Source organism: Rhynchophorus ferrugineus, unplaced genomic scaffold (assembly GCF_030347505.1).
Source record: "Rhynchophorus ferrugineus isolate W39M unplaced genomic scaffold, kcgeb_rfMv2 rfM2, whole genome shotgun sequence".
NCBI classification, from domain to species: Eukaryota; Metazoa; Arthropoda; class Insecta; order Coleoptera; family Curculionidae; genus Rhynchophorus; species Rhynchophorus ferrugineus.
In genome coordinates this window covers 75,350,859-75,375,787 of record NW_027472581.1, presented here as the reverse complement: position 1 = coordinate 75,375,787, position 24,929 = coordinate 75,350,859, and the positions used below count along the sequence as shown (strand labels likewise).

Genomic DNA, 24,929 nt, shown 5'->3' with positions numbered 1-24,929 from the left:
AAGTAAACAAGTGAAACTTAAAGCAAATGTGATTTGCTTGGTACAAATTCAAAACAATTTCAGACATCGCACTGAATTTTTATTACACACTTCAACGAAATAAAACATAGCGAAACCTGCCAGTGCGGCTTCAACATAAAGTTGATTAGAAATGTACCCGGTGCGATCTAATACACACTAACATCGTGTGTTTTAAAGTCAATTTGTAGGTCTGGTATTTTAATTATCTGAAATTTTTTGTCGAAAAATTAAAATAACTTATTTAGTGTAATGATATGACTTGATACTTGGTATGATATGCATTTTAATTAATTCTTAATTTAAAATAGTATAAATATAAATTGCTTAAGCTTTATAAAAAGAAGGCAACAAAGGTTAATATTATACAAATGTTGAAACATTCAATCCAATATATTCTTTAATATATTGGCCTATAAATTAGCTTTAAATTTTTTTTTTAATTTTGAAGCTTTATAGTGAAAAATCGGTACGATATACTTTATCGAAAGTATTGTCCATCGCTAGCGTTAATTGTTCCCAAATTTCAAATAATCTACAGATTCAATCTCGAAAGAACGATGTGACATTTGAGGCTATCTGTGAATCGACCTATTTTTGGTATCTTTAAAAGGAAATTAAGTGCTGCTTGGACATGTCACGGCACGACCAAGGTGTAGAGATTAGGGCGGGTGGTGTAGCACTTAGCACTTTGAATTTTAATGCTTCCAAGTATATTTTCACTTGTTTTGCAACATGTGGTCGAACAATGTCATGCTGAAGAATAATATTGTTATCTCTTTGTTCGTATTTTGACTGCTTTTCGCGCAGTGCTTGGCTCAATGCATCAATTGTAGTCTATAGCGATCCCCATTGATGGTTTCATCGAATAGTGCCTTTACATACTCGTATTGAATTTTTTTGGCCTGTCCAGTACCTTGGCATCTGTGTGAAAAACGCCACTTTTAATATGTTGAAATTGGTATTTCGATCGAAATCGATGGAGTATGGTTGCCAAAAACTTCAAACAGCATTCTTTTAGCAACTTTCAGCCCCTTTATTCAAATTCAAGTAAACAAGTGAAACTTACAGCAAATGTGATTTGCTTGGTACAAATTCAAAACAATTTCACACATCGTACTGGATTTTTGTTACAGACTTTAACGAAATTAAACATACTGAAGCCTGCCAATGAGGCTTCAATATAAAGTTGATTAGAAATGTACCCGATGCGATCTAATACACACTAACAACGTCTGTTCAAAATGTTTTAAAATTTGTAGGCTTGGCATTTTAATTATCTGAATTATTTTGTTGAAAAATATCTTATTTAGTGTAATGATGTGACTTGATACTTGATACTTGGTATGACATGTATTTTAATTCATTTTTATTTTAAAGTAGTATAAATAGCTTAAGCTTTATAAAAAGAAGGCAACAAAGGTTATTTTCAGTGGAGTAGTGTTGATTAATATAGTCAGGTGGCCATTATTTATGCATCTTCGTAATTAAATAACCTAATTTCTCTTTTGATCAAAGTCCATAAGCACTGTCTGTTTTATTTGATGCTTAATTGTACTGTGATCATTTATTCGCTTTAAAAATGCATTTATTGAGCGCAATTGGTACAATAAATATTAGTCGAAACTATTCCATTATTTATTACAATTTTACAGGAGACATGGACATACTGTGTTGAAGGAACGGCATTTCTTCAATATTCCGAGACCGGGTGCTAGCGAAGCTATGCTGCATTCATGTAAACGGTAAGTAAAGTGGTAAATAGAAGGTGAGGTATATTTTTTGCAGCAATACGTTGGTTAATTTATTTAATCGATGTTGATGGACAACTGATGCAACAATTTCGTTAGATTTTAGTTGCTCGTAAAATATTACACCTTGCTGATTCCACCATATGCATTTTTATACAAGATTTTATGTCCATGAATATGCTGTTTCAGTGTTGTTGATGACTCTTCTGAATTAAGCCATGCGCTTGAGATTGTCGCAGTAAATCCACTTCTCTCCTTCATTGACATTATGCCAGAGAAAACCCTTATTTTTGCCTGGCACGGTTCTTGAATCGGTCTGAAATTGCATTTTCATACAATTCGTGGGCTAGTCTTTCTCATTGCATGTATATATCCAGAAATTATGGTAAAACCGCTCTCTGAGAGTGCTTTGGTAATTTTAGCAGGGTTTACGTCCAATAAGTCTTAAAGTTCATTGCCCTTGAACTTTTTTGGCCTTCTACACATAAATTGACATTTGAATTGGCGGATTTATTCAAATTAAATATCAAAAGTAAATGATGTCGAAAGTGCACATTTGAGCGTTCCATGATTGAGAAATTTATATACAACGTGGAGCAAAAGTCCTGCTACCCTTTTGATTTCCTATAACTTTGCTTAGAGACAAGATAAGTAAATTTGGTTTTCATAAGAAGTTTACTTGGTCTTTACATTTTTTTTCGTTACGATTGAAAAATTATATCGGCTAAATGGTGACCGCGATTCGCTAATGCAGCTTTCGGTTATTTTTAAGGCCTTTTTTTATGATATATTGCAAGATCTGAGGCTGAATTTCTTCAATTTCGTGACGAATATTGTGTTTAAGATGTTGAATCGTTGGGGGCTTATACCCATAAACATTTGATTTTAAAAAACTCCATAAGAAAATGTCTGGTGCTGTTAAATCTAGATATCTGGCAGGCTATGCTAATAATTGAATTGTTGAACGAGGTGCCCGATCTTGCTGAAACCACATTCTAGTACTTGCTCTTCCATTTCAAGCACAAGAAAATTTCGAATTATGTCTTGGTACCGTTCAGCAGTAACAGTAACTGCAATACCTTGGTCATTTTCAAAAAAATAGGGACCAAAAATGTTTCCAGCATGAATACCACACTATATAGTTGTTCTTAGTGGATGCAGTGATATTTCTTGAAATAATTGAGGAATCTGTGTTCCCCAAAACCTGCTGTTCTGTTTATTGGCGTGGCCAGTGAAAAGAAAATGGGCTTCATCGCTCATTATCAATTTAGACGAAAAATTTTCCATTTTATAAGACGGTCTTAGGATTGCATTACTGTACTCAACTCGTTGATCAGGATCTCTTGGTAGCAATTTTTGGACTAATTGAATTTTGTAGAGGAACATTTTCAAATCAGTTTTCAAAATTTGCCTTAAACTGTGGGAAGAAATGTGTAACTGAGAACCACGTCTCCGAATTGATGTTTTTGGAGATTCTGCAACACTATCGCGCACCAGAGCCACATTTTCAGCGTTATGAGACATCCGTTGTCTTCTAGAATGAGGCCTGTCTAATGTCGTACCGTGCTGTCGAAAATTCGCATGCAAATGATAAATTGTCGTTTTGTGAGGCAATTAGGATATTTTTGACGCAATTTTCGCTGAGTGTCAATAATAGAACGATTATTTTCAATAAGTATTGTCACTATTTCTGTTCGTTCTTGTGGCGTATATTTAGCCATAATCAAATTTGAACTTTTACACAACTCAATGGTTAGAGCGAAACTAAGCTAAACGTCACATAACCAATATGCCGCGCAATCAAAATGGTAGCGGGACTTTTGTGGCATCTGTTATATACCGTATATTGCCGTTCCTGTTATTATTCAGGTCTTATTATTTAGCCTTGGTTAATTTTGTCTATGAAATTAATTCTAAAATTTCGAGAAATGACAAATTGCTGTCGATAACAACTAACTTGAATGGAACAAACATTATTGTATAAAATAAAAATACGACAATATAATTGTATAATATGGTAGGCAGTAGAAACCGTTAAATATTATATAATTATTTTAAGTTTTTATAGTTGTACTTATGATACTCTTAAACCAAATTATATAAAAATTATTTTAATCCAATTTTACTAGCACATTTAAAGGACTTTATTCAAGAAAACGAAATCACGCTAGGATTTCTGAACAGCGATATGAAAGAAAGGAAAAGAAAATTAAAATTCTGGCGGTATAACGGCTTAAAAATTCAGTGATTAACCGTCCTGATCACAGAGATTCATGTCATTTGGTTACGGTGAATATTAACGTTGAACATTCCGGCCTTATCAATGGTACACATCTTAAAGTTCTTGATAACCTTAACAGACGACGACAAGAGTATGGCATAATTTAACGGACATTTCATGTAAATGCAAAGTTGACAAACTTAACAAAATGTCTCTAAAATCTGATAATTTCAACTTCTCTAGTTATAACAAACATTATTTTTTGGATAGATTTTTTAAAAATCACTAGTTTATATAGGATAGACATAATGTAAAATATATTTATTTTTAAATTACAAATATTACTGAGATTTTTGTCGTTACCTGATGTACACACGTTAAAATTTCGCCATATTAAATTAAACACATATTCTTCTTTAAAAAGTTGCGCCTCTTTCTTGAAGAAAACGCACCTGGAAGGGTGAAAATTGAAACATCGCAGAATTTGAATGTTAAATAAATAATTAGAGAACAATATAATTTTATTTCTAAATGTAGGTAAAGAAATAATGTTTTTAATCGGCCTGGTGTATTATTGTTCTTTCAATATATAATTTAGATGATGATAAAATATGGATAAAAGATAAAGACTACATATGAATACATAAATGATGTAATAAAAATTTGCAACGGTTAAAAGCAACTAACTTAATTTGCATAGAAGAAACACATAGGAGGAATAGGAGAAACTATTAATTATTAACGATAAATTGTAAATATATTAAAGCATTGATAAATATTAAAGTGTTTAACGATTAATGTATTAAGATATGTGACTATATGATATTTTATTCTTTGGAATTTGTATCAAATATTTTGATTATTTACTTTATATCATTTAATGATTGTAAATACATTCTTTTAATATATGTTCCTACAAAGTAAAAATAAATTTTCTAATTGTGTTCGTTATTGTTTTAATATTAATATACGCGGTAAAGTTAAATAACAATTTAAAAATTGTTTTATTCATATATAACCTGTTTTAACATACGAACATGTACTACTACTTCATTTATTATTCCATATTTATGTTTATAAAATAAAAATAAAGAAAGATCATGTATACTTATATTTGATGTTCTGAAATTGTTACAGTTCTGAAAATAATCTTACTTTGTTAAAATGTTCAGTGGCGAAATTTAAACGTACCAATAGTTTTTTTATTATATAAACTTAATGACAATTCGATTTAATTAAATGGTATTTAAAAAAGTGAGTTTTAGTTTTAGAGACAGTTATTTTTTTAATAGACATTTTAACAGACATTTTAATATGCTTTAATATACAGGCATTTATTATTTGAGTTAATGTCATATATCAAATACATTTCCGATCATATGGTGAAATTGTTGGGAAAAGTTATAGTAACCTATAGTTTTTATATTATTCTCGTTATTCTTTTATGAGAGAAATATTTTTAATTTAGTAAATTGTGGTCGAATTTCTAGTTAAAGTAATAAAATAAATTGTTAAAGTTATTAAATCATAGTCGATATATTTTTTACACTGCCGTAAAATTACAACTGTAACTATTTTAAAATTACTAAAACATGTCTAAACAGTACAAGTGCTGATTATTTATGCCATACAATTTCTGTTAAATATCTACCCCTGTTGGTCTGGCAGTACTCTAGCCTCTTAACCTAATTTTGCAGCAGATTACCGAATGCTTGATGTATGCTTTCCGAAAGTGTCTTGACTGTTTGTAGTTCTTTGGCATACCATCAATTTAATAAAACACTCAAAAATATTTAAACTTGTGGTGAGTTGATGAATTAAAATGATATCATAAATCATAGACCTCTCTGGACCAACTTCATCAGTAATGAAATACATGTAAAAAAGTACAAAAGATAATTTAAAGCATTAAAAGATAATTATATTCTATCGGTTGTTAAAAAATGGCAATATAGAGAAATATCTATAAAATAAAACAAAAAAGAAAAAATTAAAATAAATACGTATTATTCAAGTATCAAAATCAATTATACTTTCGGCAAGCCACAAGATGGGTTGTATAAAGTAGTATTAATGGTACTATTGGACCATTTCTTTGACAACATTTGGTATGAGTAGATCGAGATATTATCAGTGTGATGTGGATCAAAAGACCAGCTGAATACTTCGATATCGCCGCCCAAATGTTAACGGAACGTCCCCCATGCTTGACTTAGTGTTCTCCATATATAAATTGCAACTGCTTGTAGCAAACAAATTAAAAGATGATTCATTTGACCGTACCACATTGTTCCAATCATCAATTGTCTAGGTTTTATGATCGTGGTATTTCTTCTTTCGGAGCTTAGCGATGGCTTCCTTTATAAAGACTCAATCGCAATTGCACCTTTCTATGATTATTAGCTTTGTAGAGCTCCCACCGTATTGTTTTTGTTAAAACAGCGTTATCCAAGTGAGTGTTAAGTTCTGTTGTTACTTTTGTCGGAGTAGTATCATCTGGCTACAATGTATTTTACTGTTCGTCGGCCTCTGTGAGTTAACTTTGGGTTTCGTAAGGTAACTATTTCTCTTCGCCAATGATGTTTTACGATGATGTAGATACTGTCGCTCGTAAAACATTAAACAATCCAGCTGTTTTCATCACAGACGCTTATCAATTGTTGTTGTTAGTATATATAACGTATAAATATATGCAACAGAATTGTGAAATTATCAGACAATATAGTGAAGAAGATTATAAGAAAGCGAATAAATTTAAATATACAAGCCTTTAATATACATATCTTTATATACTTTTTTCGAATAATGTCAATAAATAGCAGGTTTGGAATAGCAACTTTTTTCATGTTTATCAGAGGGAATTATTGGAGTCAAATTAGTAGTTTGAAGTCTGATATTCGAAGAACAATGAAGAACAATTTATATCCAAGTTTTATCAAATAGTATCAAATACTATCAAAGCCTCACCTTTCTTGACGTCAATGCAGTTGTTTTTGGGACTATTCTCAGCTGCGACTATTATAATTTTCGTACACTATTGTCATATGTGTGATCCACTCTTCATCACCTGTGTCTTATGTAAATATTTCAAAATTATTCAAACATCCATCACAAGAGGAAATATTTCGATTTTCCTCAATATGCTTAAGAATTCATAAATGTTGACAAGAAATGGGACGGGTCTGACGAAATGGATTACAGTATGCCTTCATTTACTAAAATCTAATAGATTATATTAAGACCTATTAGGAACAATCGCAGTAAAAATCTTATTGTAATCTTTAATTTATAAAAAAATTATAAAATCTTTCGCTCTTCTTAGGTCATATTGGTTAAAATAACAGTTAATCAAAGGAACTATATAAAGAGAAGTTATTCAAAAACATTCAATATTAACTTAATTATAAATTTGACGATAATAGCGTAATCTTAACTGAATCGTAGCTTAACTTAATCAAACAAATCTTCTTGGTCATTCTGAATTTGAGTGCTTTATCTCCTCTACAGAGATAGGTATGAATTTTCAAAATTAATTTATTTAATATAGCATGCGATTAATAATTTTATATTTGGTTTAATTTTTAACTATATAGAGTTAAATGTTAACACTTATGAGTAATTATAATATGTAGGTTATTGTGTCGACTGTATGCGATTTATTAAAACATACTTTACGATTAAGTACCGCACCTAATATTTATGTCTGTGTGTATTTCGTCAATGATAATATATGTAATTCAGGTTAACGAAGTAAGTACAACAAATAGTCGAATAAATATAAATCACATTTTAGTATGAATATTATAAATGGTTTTATCGTAGGTCAGTAACCAAATAAAGTGAACTTACGTGTATGCAGCGATGATGTAATCAAATATATATATCTAAATATATGCTAAACATAATTTTAAAACTCTTGATATGTTTGGAATTGCTAAATACATTATATGAACTACTATTTATATTAATAAATATTAGTGCCATTTAATGAAACGTATAGTAACATTCTGGTTTTAAGAAAAATAAAAGAAAATAAAAATAAAAATATATCAAGCACAAAATAACAAATGGCCGATAGTACGGTTTCTAATTATAATTATTTTAGAAAAATTAAGAACACATTTAAACCACTTTAAGCTCATTATATCCAGATTAGAGCATATAATTTTAATTTCTAATAGACAAATTAATTAGTATATTAGTTAAGGAACGTGTGGTATTTAAAACAAACAACAACATTTTATTTTAAAGGAATGAAGTGGTGACTTGTTTTGTGGTTTAAAAAATCGTTTCGTAAACTTTATTAGAATTTCAAAGAAATTTGTCGAGTTTATAATTGAATAGTTGTGATATTGTAAAATATGCAGATAAAGGGCACTATGGAGTTTACAATGTTATCATGACGAAGGAATCATTGCACTTTGGATGATATGGCGAAGACAGCTATAATTTTCATATCCAGATTGCCAGACTAAGTAATACAAATCTAACAACTTAAACTTTTCTAGTTTAGTGATGTCAGTGGTAATGATACCAGTCTAGCAACTTTGATAAAATAATCATTTACATCATCACTAACCTAATCAAAAGAACTATTTGCTAACACATAAAATGTCATTAAAATTTGATCATGCATAAAATGCCAATTAAAATTTGTCAGCTCTATTAGAAATATCTGAAAAAATCTGATATATACTGATATTTCAAGATTTAATTATTTTCAATGTTTAATAATTTCTATGTTTAATGATCTTTTTACCCCTTAGAGTTGAGCTAGACTAAGCTTCGAGTTCATCGAGTGATTAACGTGACCGTTCAATTTACGGACCATCTCAGAAAACATCTGGTACTACTCAGCAGAGCACTGGCCGATATAGTAAGACATTTCCTTGATAAATTTTACACTCTTTCAATAACTATAAACAATCACAAACATCAATTAAATACTTGTTTGTCCCACAAATGCATTTTTCCTTATAATTTAACAGAATAACATTATTAAGAATAATATATGAATAAATTAAATATTATTTACTAAATACTACGTATCTTTCACCATATTGCACATTACTGTGGTGTTTTAATAAACAGTAAATGCTGTTACGCAATAAAACAATTAACGGCTTTATTTTACGAACCAAAGCTGCTAATAAAATATTTTCCTTTCTAGTAATAATTATAATTTATTGGTACTTTCTGTACGCTTAATCAAAATTAAGATTCTAATACGGACAGAGGTAATTTTGTTATATTCGTATACTTGCGTAAATAAATATATCAAAATATATTGATACACAGCAACAAAATTCGAAGATTGAATAAAATTTGGCAAACCCAGGTAACGTATAAAATATTTTTTGGCATTCATCGACTTATTCGTAACGATGCCAATGCATTTCCAGGAAATATATAGTTCTATAAAAAAACGCTCTTAACTTACAGAAAATCACTTGGTCACTATACAAACTAGCTTTGCTATATTTAGATTTGGATGATCTATTTTGATGAAACTTAGTAGTGTGATATGAAATATGTGAAATATTTTTGGGTTTCTTTCGAGTCAAAAGAAGTTTTGTATCTTTAAATTGTCAAAAATAATAATAAAATATCCATATATAATGCGATCAGTCCGTACGAACAACAATTTAGATTTTTTTGTTCGTAATTGTGTATATGTCACAAAATTATATTATTTTTGTATTGTTTGGGCTCGAAACCGACTTCAAAATAATCACTTTGTAGTGGTTAAAATAATATTGTAAATAGATAAATAGGTTTAGGTAGGTATTAAGCTAAATTGTGTGCATATATTAGAATATAAAATACGTGTGATACATAGGTTAAATAATGTTGTAGTTTATTTTTGTTTAGCTATTATAACGATTATATATATAAATATATATATATATATATATATGAAGGTTTTTTTGGTGTTAAAAATCTAAGTTTTATTATTTTTTACCTTTTTGGTGAGTTCCTTATTTATTTTTTAAAGTCGGTTCAATATTTTTGTTAAAACTATTTTATTTTTATCTTTTTAGTGTTAGATATTTGCTTAATATATTACGCAGTTATTTTATTAAGTACAGGGTAGCCCAAGTAAAGGTGCAGCCCCTATGATGAAAAACAGGAATAAATAAACAATGATTGAAAATAAGGAACGTTTCAGGCTCCGAGGCCCGCTACCTTACCTAAGTGATTTGACAAATGTTCTAACCAACCTAGAACAACAAAAAGTCGTTGCTCCCGCCGGGAATCGAACCCGGGACCCCCGCGTGTGTGCTGAAGGCTCTAACCACTAAACCATAAAAGCAATTGGCTACAATCTTTCTACGACCTCTCATATGATATTATTAGTATTTAAAAAACAAACTGAACGACAGCACTCAACGACTTCCGGTCTTCCATTACATCAGTTCAGCAATAACATTATACATAAATACCTCATTATTTTAGATAAAAAAATATGTCAAAACTTTGTACGTGCCTTTGAAATTTAAGGCTTTCCCTCGATTTCCTCCCCTTCCTCCATAATATCCTGACTTCAATTCCAATTAGACCACCTCGGAAGTGCACTCTTTCGAATAAAAAAATAATTTTGAAAATCGGTCCATAACTGACAGAGAAATCGTTTAATAAAAATGGGATTCATGCCTTCTCTTTTGAATTTCAAGTCTCTATGTTTTATTTTTTGAAGCTTACGTTAAATTATATATTACAGTTGGTCTCTTTTAACTCTTACTTCTTCTTTATATATTTGCTAAAGTTTCTACTATTATTTCCAAAAATTTTTTGAGTTGTGTTCATGGAGAAATCCTTTTTTTTACAAAAAACAATTTTTTTCTACTTGTTTTTAAATACAAAATCTTTTATTGATTTCTAGTAGGTTTTTCGGCTTAGTACAACCCCACACTTGCAGCACGTTTGTTTAAATAAATCAATATTTTTGATCGTAGATTAAGATGGGATTTGCTCCGATTAACCAGTATGTTTGTTTAATCTTCTCAGTTTTTTTCCTAACTCTATGTTTCTAGCTTAATCTACCATCGAATAGGATGTTGAAGAATTTTGCTGATTCTATTTAAAAGCTTTGGGTATCCCTTAAGTGATATAATTATGATTCTATATTTTTACAGCAACGTCAATTAACATGGACAAATTTTGAGTTATTATCTGTATTTTCCAGTCTGTAAAACCATTTCCGGGTTTCTGTTGAATGCTACTTGAATTTTTCTATAGTTTTATAGCTAATATCTCAGACATAGCTTTTTTCCACAATGTCTGTGTGGTCAGCATATGTTTCAAGTATTCTTTCTATTGTTGTTGGAGTATCGACGCTATGGAGCAGGTGCAGGAGTGCTCCATTTCATTTATTCAAATGCCTTTTCAATAACCGCTGTTAATCTATGCATTGATCGATTTTTGAGTGACGATTTCGGAATCCAAACTCCAAATATAGTATATTTATTATCGTTTTAATATGTGTTAACAGTGTGTTTGTCAAATAATTTGGGTATGGCATAAAGCAGTGAGAAGAGTAGTTTTGATCTAGCTTTCAATGCCAGAAGGTTGAAATCATAATAATACTAGAAAACTATCGTGAATGAATGAACTATGTGTATAGCAATAAATCAGCAAGTCGGCATTTCATATAAAAAATTGAAATTTTGCTAAATAGGCTTTATATTAGAGAAGTTTACTAGGCAACATGAAATCGACTTTTACATTGAATATTTTAGTAAAATCTACATTGTATTACCGATCAAAATTTTCTACAAAAAATCCTTTTTGCCGGCTAATTAGTTTTCGCATATGGGATGCATCTTCCACATTTTTCGTATCTGTTGCGTGGTGTTTCCATTCAATGCAAATGTTTGAATATTGAGATTTCCTAACTTAAATTTTTAAAAGCTTTCTCAAGCTGGAAACATTCCCAATTTCGTAAAAGGCTGCTGAATATTGTATGTATGCCGAATGTATGATAAATATTAATCGTTGAGTCCTTATTTGGAGTCCTGAAAATGTAAGTCAGATTTTTAAAAATCACAAACAATAGAAACTATTATTATTTTAAATAATAAAAATGGTCATACACCTAATATATACAATTGTACCTAAAAATATTATTGTAAAAGTAAAATAAACTTAATAATTAATGGTTGAAGAAAAATACTTATGTACTAAAATTCCACATGATTTCTATAAAGTATTTTGTTATAATAAATAGGTACCAGTAGATTGACAGCAACAAAAAAATTACCTAGACTGTAGCAGCGAAGAAACATTTTTGATATATCTCATAGTAAGTTATGTGAGTTTATGTTTATAGCATAATAAAATGCCTATGTCATTGGTATTCAAACAATACACATGTCTATAGATATTCTGGAAAATCGAAACATACATGTAATGTAAAACGTAAATAATGCACCTCAAATTTAGAATTATGTAATGGTTACTTGGACGTAATTCTAGGTTGTTAACATGCAACGAATTTCATCACTAAAAGCAAATTCTGCTCAACACTGTCTGATATATTTATAAGGAAAAACAACGTTAAAGTTATTTAAATGTTTCAGAACTAAGTACTTTGAAGCATTGTTAATGATCCATGCTATTTCTTCCTTTCAATTATTTTATTCTTGATGAGATACAATAAGAAATTGGATGGTCTATTTTCGAATACTATAAACTTATTATTAATATTTTAAATTTTCATGACAACGTTGAACTAACACTGCTGTCTCATAGCAGTAGTCTTATGTGATAACTGATAAAAAAATTACTAGTTCAGGATAAAATCACACCAAAAAATGTCCAATAGAATATATATTTAAAATAAAGAATATGTTTTCGTTAAAAGCATGTGTCTTAAAAGTCTTGATTCCTATAGATGTTAAAATTGTATCATTGTTTCACTTCTTTATAATGTTTAAAATTAATTTAAAAAAAGCTTGTGTAGACTATTGAATCCTATACTCTATAATACCCTATACTCTTTAAAAGAGCATTATTAAGAAAAATTGGTACTCTACATATCAATCAAAATATGTTTAATCATTTTGCTATTGACCGATGGCGATAGATATCTGCGGTAGCGGTTTCATTCGGTTTTAGTAACTCATAATAAACTAAATACCTTACTAATCCCAGCACATACACAGCTTGCTTTTATGGCCACTGATATACTGCTTTGTACACATCGTCTTAACAATCCCATGATATTTTGCGACTGAGAATGATTCTATTTTTATTATAATCATAAAACTCTATCTTTGTCTTTGTATTGGAATGATTTGACGTGACATTTTCAGATAATTAGTACAATATCCATTTTTATCCTTTTGGATCTTTATAGAGGATCTCAATAAATGCTGATTTATAAACAAAATCCTAGCATTAATGATGAATTAAGAAGATATTTAAGTTAAACACGTCTATCGGCCATATGGCCATAATTTGATTTCCTTTAGTCTTTTTATTCTCTAATACCAAGAATACTAAGTTATTCAATAATATTTTTTATATATAAGTGAGCTCATACGTCCCTCAGATGTATATAACCTAACCTAATTTTATCATTGATCTAAATTTAATTTGAACAAATTAAAGACTGTATTTATGTCGCATTATTTGATAAATGAATAAAAACACATCCAAGGACGACTAATATGTTAAAATTTAATAAAATAATTTTGTTGTCACAGTGGATAAAATCTACCATCGTGATCGTGATCGTGAATCAAAATAACAGACTAAGGTTTGGGAGGTTTTTATTTTGAGAGGTCTTGAGGTGCATAATTGCTTCACAGTCTAGCTCATTTGTGAAATTTAATTACCTTTAACTCTAACAACTTGAGGTTAACAAATTGTGCCATCGAAAATAAATTATTTTTATCAAATGAAGACATTCTTTAAATGGGATTCACGTGAGTGTCTGTCTCATTTCCGCGAATTTAATGAATAACTTGGTATATAAGAAAATTAATTGTTATACGTAGAAAAAATATACTTAAGAAATGTATTTAGATAAATGAAAAAGTGTATTGATAATTTAATAATAATTATTTTAACCCCGTGACCTGAAATTCCGCAACACAAAAGGAAATCACAATAGTCAACTTTGGTACATATGATTTCGAAAACAAGTAAATCCAACGCAAACACTGATCCAAGTTTATTAAATGAGGATGTAAATTTTGTGGTATAGTCTAGAGTCTAGAGTATTATTAGTTACAAAATAATAATATAAACTAAATTATCAATTTAATTAATTGTAATTTCCTTAAAACTGTACAACAAAAAACAATTTGTGTTTTTTTTAATTTCATACAAGATATCACTTTATTATTAGGCCGACAAAAATGAATATAAAAACTATAAAATATTGAATATAGATTGTAGGGTATTTATCAGACAAACTAGTGTTATATTAACATGCGTAAACAGCTTCATGGATTCTAGAAGTTTTCATTTCTCTTTTGTCAAACGTGTGCAATAAGAGTACTCAATTCAACTCGATTGAGTTAATGTGGTTTGTAATATATTGTCTTAAAACAAAATCTAACCATCTTGGAAGACCTGAGTTTTATTCTTTCTCTTCTTACTTACATTTCATAATATTCGATAGAAATAGTATCTAGCAAAACATTCTGAATAATTCGTCGGAACATTTTGATATTAAACATTATCTCTTTTCTTCACTGTTCAAACATTGTTTCGTTCTTCAGTCATTCTCACAACATTACTACCTTTCGACCGATATGTGCAGACCATGCCTCATTCTATAATATCATGACAAAATAATGCTGGTCTAGTTAGTCTTTATAATAGCCGTCAGATGACCTGAAAAAACTATGTGATTACAAGGTACTAAATCAATTCAAAATGTATTTTTTACCTTAAAATATTTCCACTGTTGCTCAGTGTAATCTATCTTAACGTAATCATTACCCATCTTTTATAACTTATGAGAAAATTTTGGTGATTGTTTGGGAAGTGATGTCATATTTCTCATCTACTTAATTCCCATTTATTTCGTAATGTATAAAACTTTCTCGAAATATTGTTATGAAAAATTAGTTTTATTTTGCCTTATAAAACCGAAATAACTTTAAACAATTAATCATTAAATATTGCAAAAGACAAAGAGTAGACAAAGCGTAAAATAATATCTCGAAATCTTCGCCCACCAAAAGAATTCTTAAGTTACCTGAAGATTGACAAAATGATGAAAAACATAGATAGCTATGGAGACGCGCAAATAAAACAAAATCGAAGATGTATGTGAAACAATGGAGCTATATCGATGCAAATTCGTCATCGGTATGTGTGTGTATTTTTTAAGTTAATAATATGCTTTCGACGAAATACTTGACTGAGGTGATTCAATCCGGCCAGACTATGGTTACCAGACAAAATATGTGGGCCACCTACCTCGTCGGAATTTTTATTTACTTGTTTTTCGATATTTTTTTTATTTGCAACATTAAAATTCCCTACCCGTGTCAAAAATATAGAGGTATATTTATTTTATAAAATTTAATTTATATACCACCATAATTTTTTAAAGTAAAAATAAAAATAACAACATTAGTTGCCATATAAGTAATTAATATATTTAAGTACAATTAATATAACAGAAAATGTACGATATAAAAACAATAACAAATTAAAACATCTTTGCAGTATGCTTACTACTATTGGGATATCTTAATACAGCAAGACATTTCTGTCTAATTTACAAATTAAGTTTACTATATAGAGATAATCTGTCTGTTAGAAAAGTTTTTTGTGCATTTCTAATTAAATAATAGTATTTCAATTAACAGGTCAATTGAAAAGTCCTCGGTCTGACATATAGATGGCGCTACTAGAATTAAATCCATTTATTTTTTAGTTAACCCTAACCTTCAAAAGATGCGTGTATAAATTTAACATCTGTCGGATCATTAGTTTGTGAATTATTGCATTTTGAGTGAAGCAACTTTTGTTACTCTGAAAAGAAAATGGATAAAAAGGAATTTCGAGTGTTGATAAAATATCACTTTTTGAAGGAAATAAATACAGTTGAAGCAAAAACTTGGCTTGATGCCGAGTTTCCGGACACTGCCACAGGAAAATTAACTATCAAGGATTGCTATGCTAGGTTTAGATGTAGTGAAATGAGCACTGAAGACGGTGAACGCAGTGGACGCTCAAAAGTGGCTGTTACCGACGAAAACATTTAAAAAATCAAAATTATTTTCAATGACCGTATATTGTAACTGAATGAAATAGCAGACACTCTAAAGATATCAACTGAACGTGTACATCATATAATTCACGAATATTTGGGTGTGAGACAGCTCTGTGTAAAGTGGGTGCAGCGCGAGCTTACTTTTGACCAAAAACGACGACGAGTTGATGATTCGGAGCAGTGTTTGAAGATGATCAAACGTAATAAACCCGAGTTTTTGCATCGATATGTGACAATGGATGAAACATGGCTTTCTCATGCCCAAAAACACAGAGCTTTCTCATGCCTTGCTCTTTCCCAAATATTCGTGAATGATATGAAGTACACGTTCAGTTGATATCTTTAGGGTGTCTGCTATTTCATTCAGTTTCAATTTACGGTCTTTCAAACTCATTTTGTGGATTTGATTTCGTCGGTAACGACCTCTTTTGGACGTCCACTGCGTTCACCGTCTTCGGTGCTCATTTCACCACGTCTAAACTTAACATATCAATCCTTGATGGTTGATTTTCCTGGGGCAGTGTGTGGAAACTCGGCATCAAGCCAAGTTTTTGCTTCAACTGTATTTTTTTCCTTCAAAGAACAATATTTTATCAAAACGTGAAATTTGTTTTTATCCATTGTCTTCACAATAACAAAAGTTGCTTCACTCAAAATGCTATAATTCACAAACTAATGATCTGACAGCTGTCAAATTTATACACACATCTTTTGGGGCTTAGGGCTAACTAAATAACATAATAATAATTTGTCAGGCCGGGGACTTTTCAATTGACGTTTTATAATATTTATGCAGTTATTTATGAAATAAAACCAGAAAAAATCGAAAAAGTGCTTTTTCTATATAATATTATACAGAAAAATATCCAAAAATTTTATGTTGTTGTCGTATAGTCTTTATTACAGGTTTGTAAATAAATTTAAAGGAGCTACAGCCCAAGAAATTGATTGACGTATACAAAATATAAATAAAACCTTTTTGAACCCCTCTTAATAAAGCAAAAATAATTTTAAAATGTTTATAAATCAAGATTTAATGACACTGCCAAAATAAATCAACAGGTGGCGGAAATTCTTTTGAAATCAGGACATGTGTGTAAAACTTGCTGTTAATAAAAACCCGACAACAGGCTTGTCAATGATTTAACATCAACTTCCTATTTCATAGTTTTTGATATTTATCATCATAGGATTTCGACATAACGCCAAATAATGGATTTTGAAATGTTTTTACATCATTCACTAACTGTAGTCTGAATAGTGCTTAATTTATAATCATTAGAAGCGGAAATGGTTCTTAATGGCATCATTACGTCTCTCTCAATGACTGAAATTAACAAACAAACCCACAAGGGAAAGGTTCAAGTACAAATTCTGCTTGGAAACTGCCTCATTGACACAAACTCGTTCACAATCACGAAACAATAGAGGCCGAGTTGAAGCTAATCGACGGTCCTGCACGGGAAAAAGTTATTTACGTGTCATCAGATGTCGAACCCGTAATATTTCTTCGACGCCCAAGTCACCTGTCTACCAATAGCTCAGCTGTCTCTTATTTTATGTTAATCGACGTCGGATGGTTAAAGATGATACTTTTTACAACATGGGTTGTGTAAATCTGGGCGTGTAGTCGTTTGTTTTTAACATAATGAAATTCAAGCTGTATTTGCTTATAATGAATGTGATTTGTGCAATAATGTGAATGAAGTTAATTAATAGTTACGATATATGCAATAAAATTGAAATCATTTTTCATATATTTGCATAAGCATGTTAATTATTATCGTTGCTAGGCAAGTTATATCCTTTATGGAATTATTTAATCGCATATAATTAATATTTCACTATTTTTATGTCACAGTTCAACGCTTCGATATTTTATGTTATTTTTGAGATTGTTTTAGGTTCTCAGTTCAACCACTTATTTTTCGTTGTCATATTTTCATTTCATTTTCAGAGATCATTTGATATTAAGGGTGTATTCTAGTCTAGAGCCCTGTCAGTGGCCAGTGACCAACTTAAAGACCATCCCAGAAGACATCCGGTCTTATCCAGCCTGGACACTGATGCGCCTGGGATGGTTATTCCTTGTCCGATTTTCCATTAGAAATATATTTCAATATTTCAACATAAAGCACATCCATGACCCAGCAGGATTCGAACCCGCGAAAATCGCAACAGTAGGAGAACCGTCCTGTCACCTTGACCACTGCGCCAACAACGCCGGCACTATTGATGTTTAACTAGATGTTTATTAATGTTTAAAGAATACATGAAGGAAAACTAACAAGAAAGAAAATTATTAATTTATAGAAGTATAAACAATTTCTACCATTGTTTTTAAATTTCCTAATTTAGAGTATAGAGAAGGCTCACACCAAGTTTGAAGTAAATCGGTTCAATAAAACTGGAAGAAAAATATATTAACCGTCTCGAAAATAGTAATTTCGAGAAAAACGTGTTTAAAGATTCGAGTAAGGTTACAGCAATCTAAGCCCTATAACTTACAAATATTTTATACTTATAATTATATATACATATTTTTTCAATCTACGATTCTTCCTCATTCCATTGAACTTTCCTCTACTTGAAAAAAATATTTTACAAACTTCTTTAAGCGTCATTATTTTTAAAATTGGAACGAATTCTTAAATACCTAACTGCTATAAAAGTTGCAATTGCAATAGTGTGAGCTCCAGCATGTATATCTTTAGGTAATCTAGTAAATCTATATTAAAGTTAAGAAGAGAAGCATTTAGAAATTCCTTATTATTATTTAGGGTTCCTGAACCTAAACATTGTAGGAAATACGATCTAATGTAGTCGGAGGATCCATATAATCTATTTTTCGAGTCGATTTAGATGTCATGTCACCAAAACAGCACTGTAGCTATAACTCCGAAAATAATTTAAATTTTTAAAAATTCTCTTAAGGTCGTACTCAGCTTTGGAAGGATTCAGCTTTGAAAATACGAAAACCATCGATTTGTTTAAGTGTCTATACTAGAATACCTTCTTAAGCGGTAAGCTTAAATTAACTTTGTTATCTAAGTTATGACAGATAGCGTGATTTTTTGATTTTGGTAGTATGTCATAAAAAAGTACAATTAATATGACCAAAATTATATAAAAGATCGGGTTATTAGGTTATTTATATCTCATAAACAATATGCGTTTTGAAGAAAGGCACATTTGAGATGATTGGGTTAGTCTTCTAAGGATCCATGTTCAAAAAGTTCTTCGAGGACGGTCAGCGACTACGTAATTCTTGGCCATAAAAGATTTGGCCATAAAAAAAGTGTTATTATTGTTATATAAGCTATATTAAATTAATATATTACTATTAATTTATGTTATATATGTTTTAATTATATCTTATGAGCCACTAATTAGTATAAGTGTATTATATTTGGTGTCTCTTATTTTACGTTCCATATACAAAGTCGGCCCTTTTTTATTTGCTTCTTTTAAATATTTTTGCTTGGACTGAAATGTTTTCTCTTTTCTGAAATATTTCACTGATGCTTTCATCTCAGGTTCGCTTAAGCCGACATATAGTTTTTCTCCTTTCCGTCTTCCCAATATGTATCTTTTATATAAATTCTTCATAGCGCCATAACTTCCGTTTTGTTTATTATTCCATATTTTTTGAGTACGATATTTAATCTAGTTATGGTTATCTCTATATTATCAGTAAAAGCTAAACACTAATGGCATTTCTAAATCCGCTCTGTGAATCTTTTAGTTTTTATCTAATTACTGATTTAATTTAATAATATTTTAGTTCTAATAAGTGTAGTGTCGCATTATTTCCAAATAGGTTTTTCTTAAATTGCGAATTGCTGTTTTGAATGCCTACAAATAAAGCAATACAACAGAAAAAAAAAGAGACACTGCCATTCACTCATTATTTATCTTGGATACGTGAGCTTTGAATTCGCATTGAATGCAAATCTAAACGAAGATGGTATAAGATTGTCTTCAATTATCGCCAGATGGGTCTTCATTGAGACAAGCGACAACAGTACCGTTTCGCTGAAGTATATCTTCTTATTCTTAGATCGAAATAATCGCTAGATAAATTTAATTGGGAAAAATAGTTTTTTATCCTTCAAATAAACATTTTTTCTGTCTATTTTTTAGCTTTTTATTATTATATAACAGTTGCATTGAATATGTCGGGACTGCGTTATTTGTCTCTGATTAATGTTCTTTTGTTATAATTTTATTGAAGATTTAACTATTTATGTTTAATAAAATTGTATCCCCTTGTTACAAAATCTATTTAGCCTTTTCAATCGTAAATTTTTTTACAACATTCGATACGTATTAATGTAACAATAGTGTATAATGATTAATATTTGGCGATGGAGTACTGTCTGTCGATGGTTTGCCGTGACCGTAGTTTGTTTAAGCACGAATTTCGTGAAGGTCGTCCAAAATATGTTGTGTAAATATTTATTCCATACGTGAACTGGTACTGCATGATTGACATATGACTTACACTTTATAGTTCATCAGCATTTAAGGCGTCTATCTTCCTTATAGTTCCAATTTGGCCCTCAATGACTTTATATTATAGAATTTTATTCCCGTATTTCATTTGTAGATAGGTAATGTTTAAAGATAAACCACGTCTTATTTTATATTGGAGGTATATGGAAAAATGTTCTCGTTGGGAATGTTTGAAAAACAGTGCTTTTTCTAAACGCTAAATTGGGCATATTTGAAACATGAAAATAATTTCGTAATAATATATCTTAAAATTAATATTAATGCTGTGATATGAATATAAATTATTAGTTCCAATCATATTGCAAACTTTTGGGTAAATTATATGACTCTTTGAATGGAGGTAAAACGAAATGAAACAGTGGTGTTTACATTATGTGACCGTTATGTATTGAAGTAATATAAAAATGTGGAAAATACAAAATACATAAAACGGATGGCAGCGGTGTTACCTGGAGACGAAGCTTGGGCAGTCGATGGGGGTACGTCTAAACCAAACGATGGTCGAGTACTGAATCAATGTAAATACCGTTTAATAACATCCCAGATAAACGTCTCTATTCGTTATCGGGTTCTAGTTGGCGCTGCTGGTACCCCGCCCCTGTTCAACATCTGGGATTATATTTCTGTTAGTTTTCCACTATGTAAAATTCGATATACCTCAAGGTCGCTACAAAATAAAACATAAAATCTAATAATAACATATAAGAATTAATTCAGAACGTTAACGAACAAAAAAACGATAGTTTTATATGAAATTTAAAGCTGTACATACTAATTATCATTGACATATGTTTAATCTCTTAGAAATACAAATTGAATACCGTCGTTAATTTTAAAGTTTTATTACGCATATAATATTACATATTTATTCGGGAATATACCGTCCACAAATCTTTAAAAATTTGACCTATATTTTGGGCAGCATTATCTGTTGATGAAATTCATTTTTTGTTTAAGGCAATCCAAGAATAGACCCAATTTTTGATATCCCCAATATAGTGACACTGTTTATCAGTCAGTATGTGAGGGATTGGCCAAAATAGATGATAATCCCAAGGAGCATTTAGCGCTTCAATATAAAATATATTTTTATTTTTTAGCCGCATGAGGCCGCCCACCGTTGTCATATAACAAGATTATATGCCTTTCTTGAGGTAGAGGCCATTTGTCATGCCTGGTTCAAACGTATAAAGTATGATGGTTTCGTCCCGATTTAGCAACTCATAGTTTACCATAGCGAATTAGTCTTATCATATACATAAAAAAAAACTTCGCTCCATTACTATTTGCCTTCGTTGAAATATGGAAGTGCAGTCAGGGTATCCTAGTGAATCCACTTTTTGTCTCCAGTATCTACGCGATGCATTTCTTTTACGGTGGTGGAGCAGTGCGCCCTTGTTGAATCATTCTCAAGATTTTAATCGATAATATAACTTGTGCAACTATGCTTATTGTCTAACTTCTAATGCGTGGGCAAGTTCTTGCTGAGATTGACAACAATGTTCGTCGAGCAGTTCTTCCACCTCCACGTCTTTACTGATTAAAAATAATGATAATAAATGTACCCAATTTATGTTTACATAGATTTATATATAATATATATAGTTTTATGATCTTTTTTTGGTAATTTGCTTGTAAATAACAATATATTGTGTATTAATAGAGCAGCATTTTGGAACGATATTTTTCAATATTGTTAATGAAATAGGGTAAAAGATTAAAATTGTGAATGATAAATTGTAAAATAATGTTGAATTTTTTTATGGCAATAATAGTTGAAATTTCGATTACTCTTTGGAATTTTGTTAAAAAACATTTCCGTTCAATAATAAGTAAAGCATTTACTTTATTTTAAAAAGCTCCTATAGTTATTGTATGATCATTTTTTAATTATGTCATGAGTTTTTTTCTCTAATTAGGTATATGTTTAATGTTTATTTAGTATTTATGGTTATTTTACTTTTTTAGTTTTTAGGTTTTGTTTACGTTATTTTGTAATGTCTATATTTATTATAGTTTACTATTTAAAAATAGCAATTAACATATTAAAATACGATAAAACATTTGTAGGGTATTATTCCAGTTAGAAAGAAATTATATAGATAGAAAATTGTCATCCCTTTTTACAGATCCACAGAACATTCAATTATAACAGTAATTCTTCTTCGTTTAAAATGAAATTATTAATTGGAAATTAATAGTATTCAGTAATTTATTTTCTCTTTTTTATTTTAAAGTTAGTACGTGAAGGAATATGTACGTCTCCGTTTCGCTTATACTACCATTGGAAAATATTAGCATATATAAAATTACCTGCTCCAAGCTATTATCTCCGTCCTTTCCTCTCCCACAATTTACACAGGAAATGGTTCGTTCCTTTTCGTCTGACATTACGAATTGAACAAAATAGTTAAACCGTGCATTTGATTGAAAATAGTAATTACTATAAAGTCCTGAAACTTTAAAAAAATTGCTAAAAATACTAATTACTATTTTCAGTCGCTAGTTTTTTGATAATCGGCTACTTCAACTGTTCTCATTCGATAGTTCTTAACGTTGATAATGTTGATTCACTAATAATGATCTAAACCACTGGAATGATGAGGAATTGAGGACAAATCTTTTTTCTTTTTTTGACATATCAAAGACCAGTTTACTATTTTTAAGCCTCGTTTGAATTCATATCCGTATTATCTAAAACCGCCGAGATTAGCTGTAATTATAAAGCATAATATACCAGTCAGAGAAATTTCGATTTTGAATTTGTTGTAAGACCAAACTGAACTAATTCGTACTCCTAGCACAAAGTGCAACTCTCATAGTATAAGACCACCAGTTTATAAACTGAGAAAAAAAATCAAACATAGTCAATGGGCCATAATCCGGACCATTAACTCAATTAATTAATCGCGATATCTCTGATCTTGATGCGTCGGCTATCTGGCCCGGGCACATTCCATCTAATGAAGTTCTTAAGCGGTTATACAGCTCGTTAGGCCGCCGAACTCATCGACACCATAATCAACAAATTTAGCGGAATGATCGATGTCATTAACCACACAACGTTTCGGATGGTGTCGTAACATTTCACCGTGGTCTATTTGTTTTCATTAACCCACTTATTTCAGGCGCCGGAACGAATTCATCATCTACTTTTATTCTCGGATCAATTGTTCTATTTATAAACAAATTAATTTTTCCTATTTTCGGCGCGCTAATGAACAGTTAATGCAATGAATTGAGAGTCCGTTATTCTACAACAATGCAACTTCATGGTAATTTATGACCGTATATCTATTTATTTTTTTAACACATCAATTGAATTGTTCTCGATGTATTTAAAAATGATACATCCAATTAAAAACAGTAGTTTTGGTGCAGCCTTTTTGAATATAAAAATAAGGGATGTATTCGTATATTTGTTTGATTAACACGTCTTTTTGAACTGATTTTATAAATATTACGTGAACCCTTAGGTTAATACTCGGAACAACCTTTTGGAGGTTAGTTATTATATAAATATTTAAGACAGAAATCATATTTGGAAGGTATGGGACTTAACAAAGAAATACAAAAAAATCATCAGGCTATGAGTTATTAACAGGACTGCTGCAATTGCTGCAAAATCTATTCAGAAAGGCAATTTTAAAACTCAACGAATTTTCAGTCGCCAATTTAATAAATTTCTATAAAAACATATCCTAGATGACTACTAGTGCATAATGAAACTACTAGTTTGAATTTATTAAGCATTCAACAACTAACCAGGTGTTTAGAGTAACGCATTTAATTGAAAAAGCCTATGTAGGTAAAAAGGTATATTCATCTATATTCTTAGATGTAGCACAAGCTCATGGTATAACATGATGGCCTTGTTCATAATCTACAGAAAACACACACTATAAATATACACACTAAAACACTACAGGTTACCTAAACAACACACTGAACTACAACTATCTTACATTAGAGCTGGAATGTTTAGAGTAAAACAACAGCAAACTTACTCTACAATAAAATGAGCTAAAGTAGGTGTGTCACAAAGAAGTGTATAGAAGCCAATTTTTTTACCCACTCTATACATGTGATATACCACAATTGGTAAATATCACGATGGCTACATTTACTGACTATACTGCGATTCTTGCTGTCGAAGACAATAGTGAAGAGGCCACACGAAAATTAC

The 24,929-nt window shown here is 30.3% G+C and overlaps 2 protein-coding genes across 3 annotated transcripts in view; one reads left to right on the top strand and one right to left on the bottom strand.

Moving 5' to 3' along the window:
- Positions 1-24,929, top strand: part of LOC143190501 (protein FAM151A) — a 154,232-nt gene that overhangs the window by 16,219 nt on the left and 113,084 nt on the right. The window contains exon 2 of the mRNA XM_076394817.1: positions 1,674-1,763. Within this exon, the coding sequence (XP_076250932.1) occupies positions 1,744-1,763 (20 nt within the window). The 5' untranslated portion in view covers positions 1,674-1,743. The remainder of the gene's footprint in view (positions 1-1,673; positions 1,764-24,929) is intronic.
- LOC143190500 (uncharacterized) overlaps positions 1-24,929 on the bottom strand; it is a 203,588-nt gene that overhangs the window by 130,005 nt on the left and 48,654 nt on the right. The window lies entirely within an intron of this gene.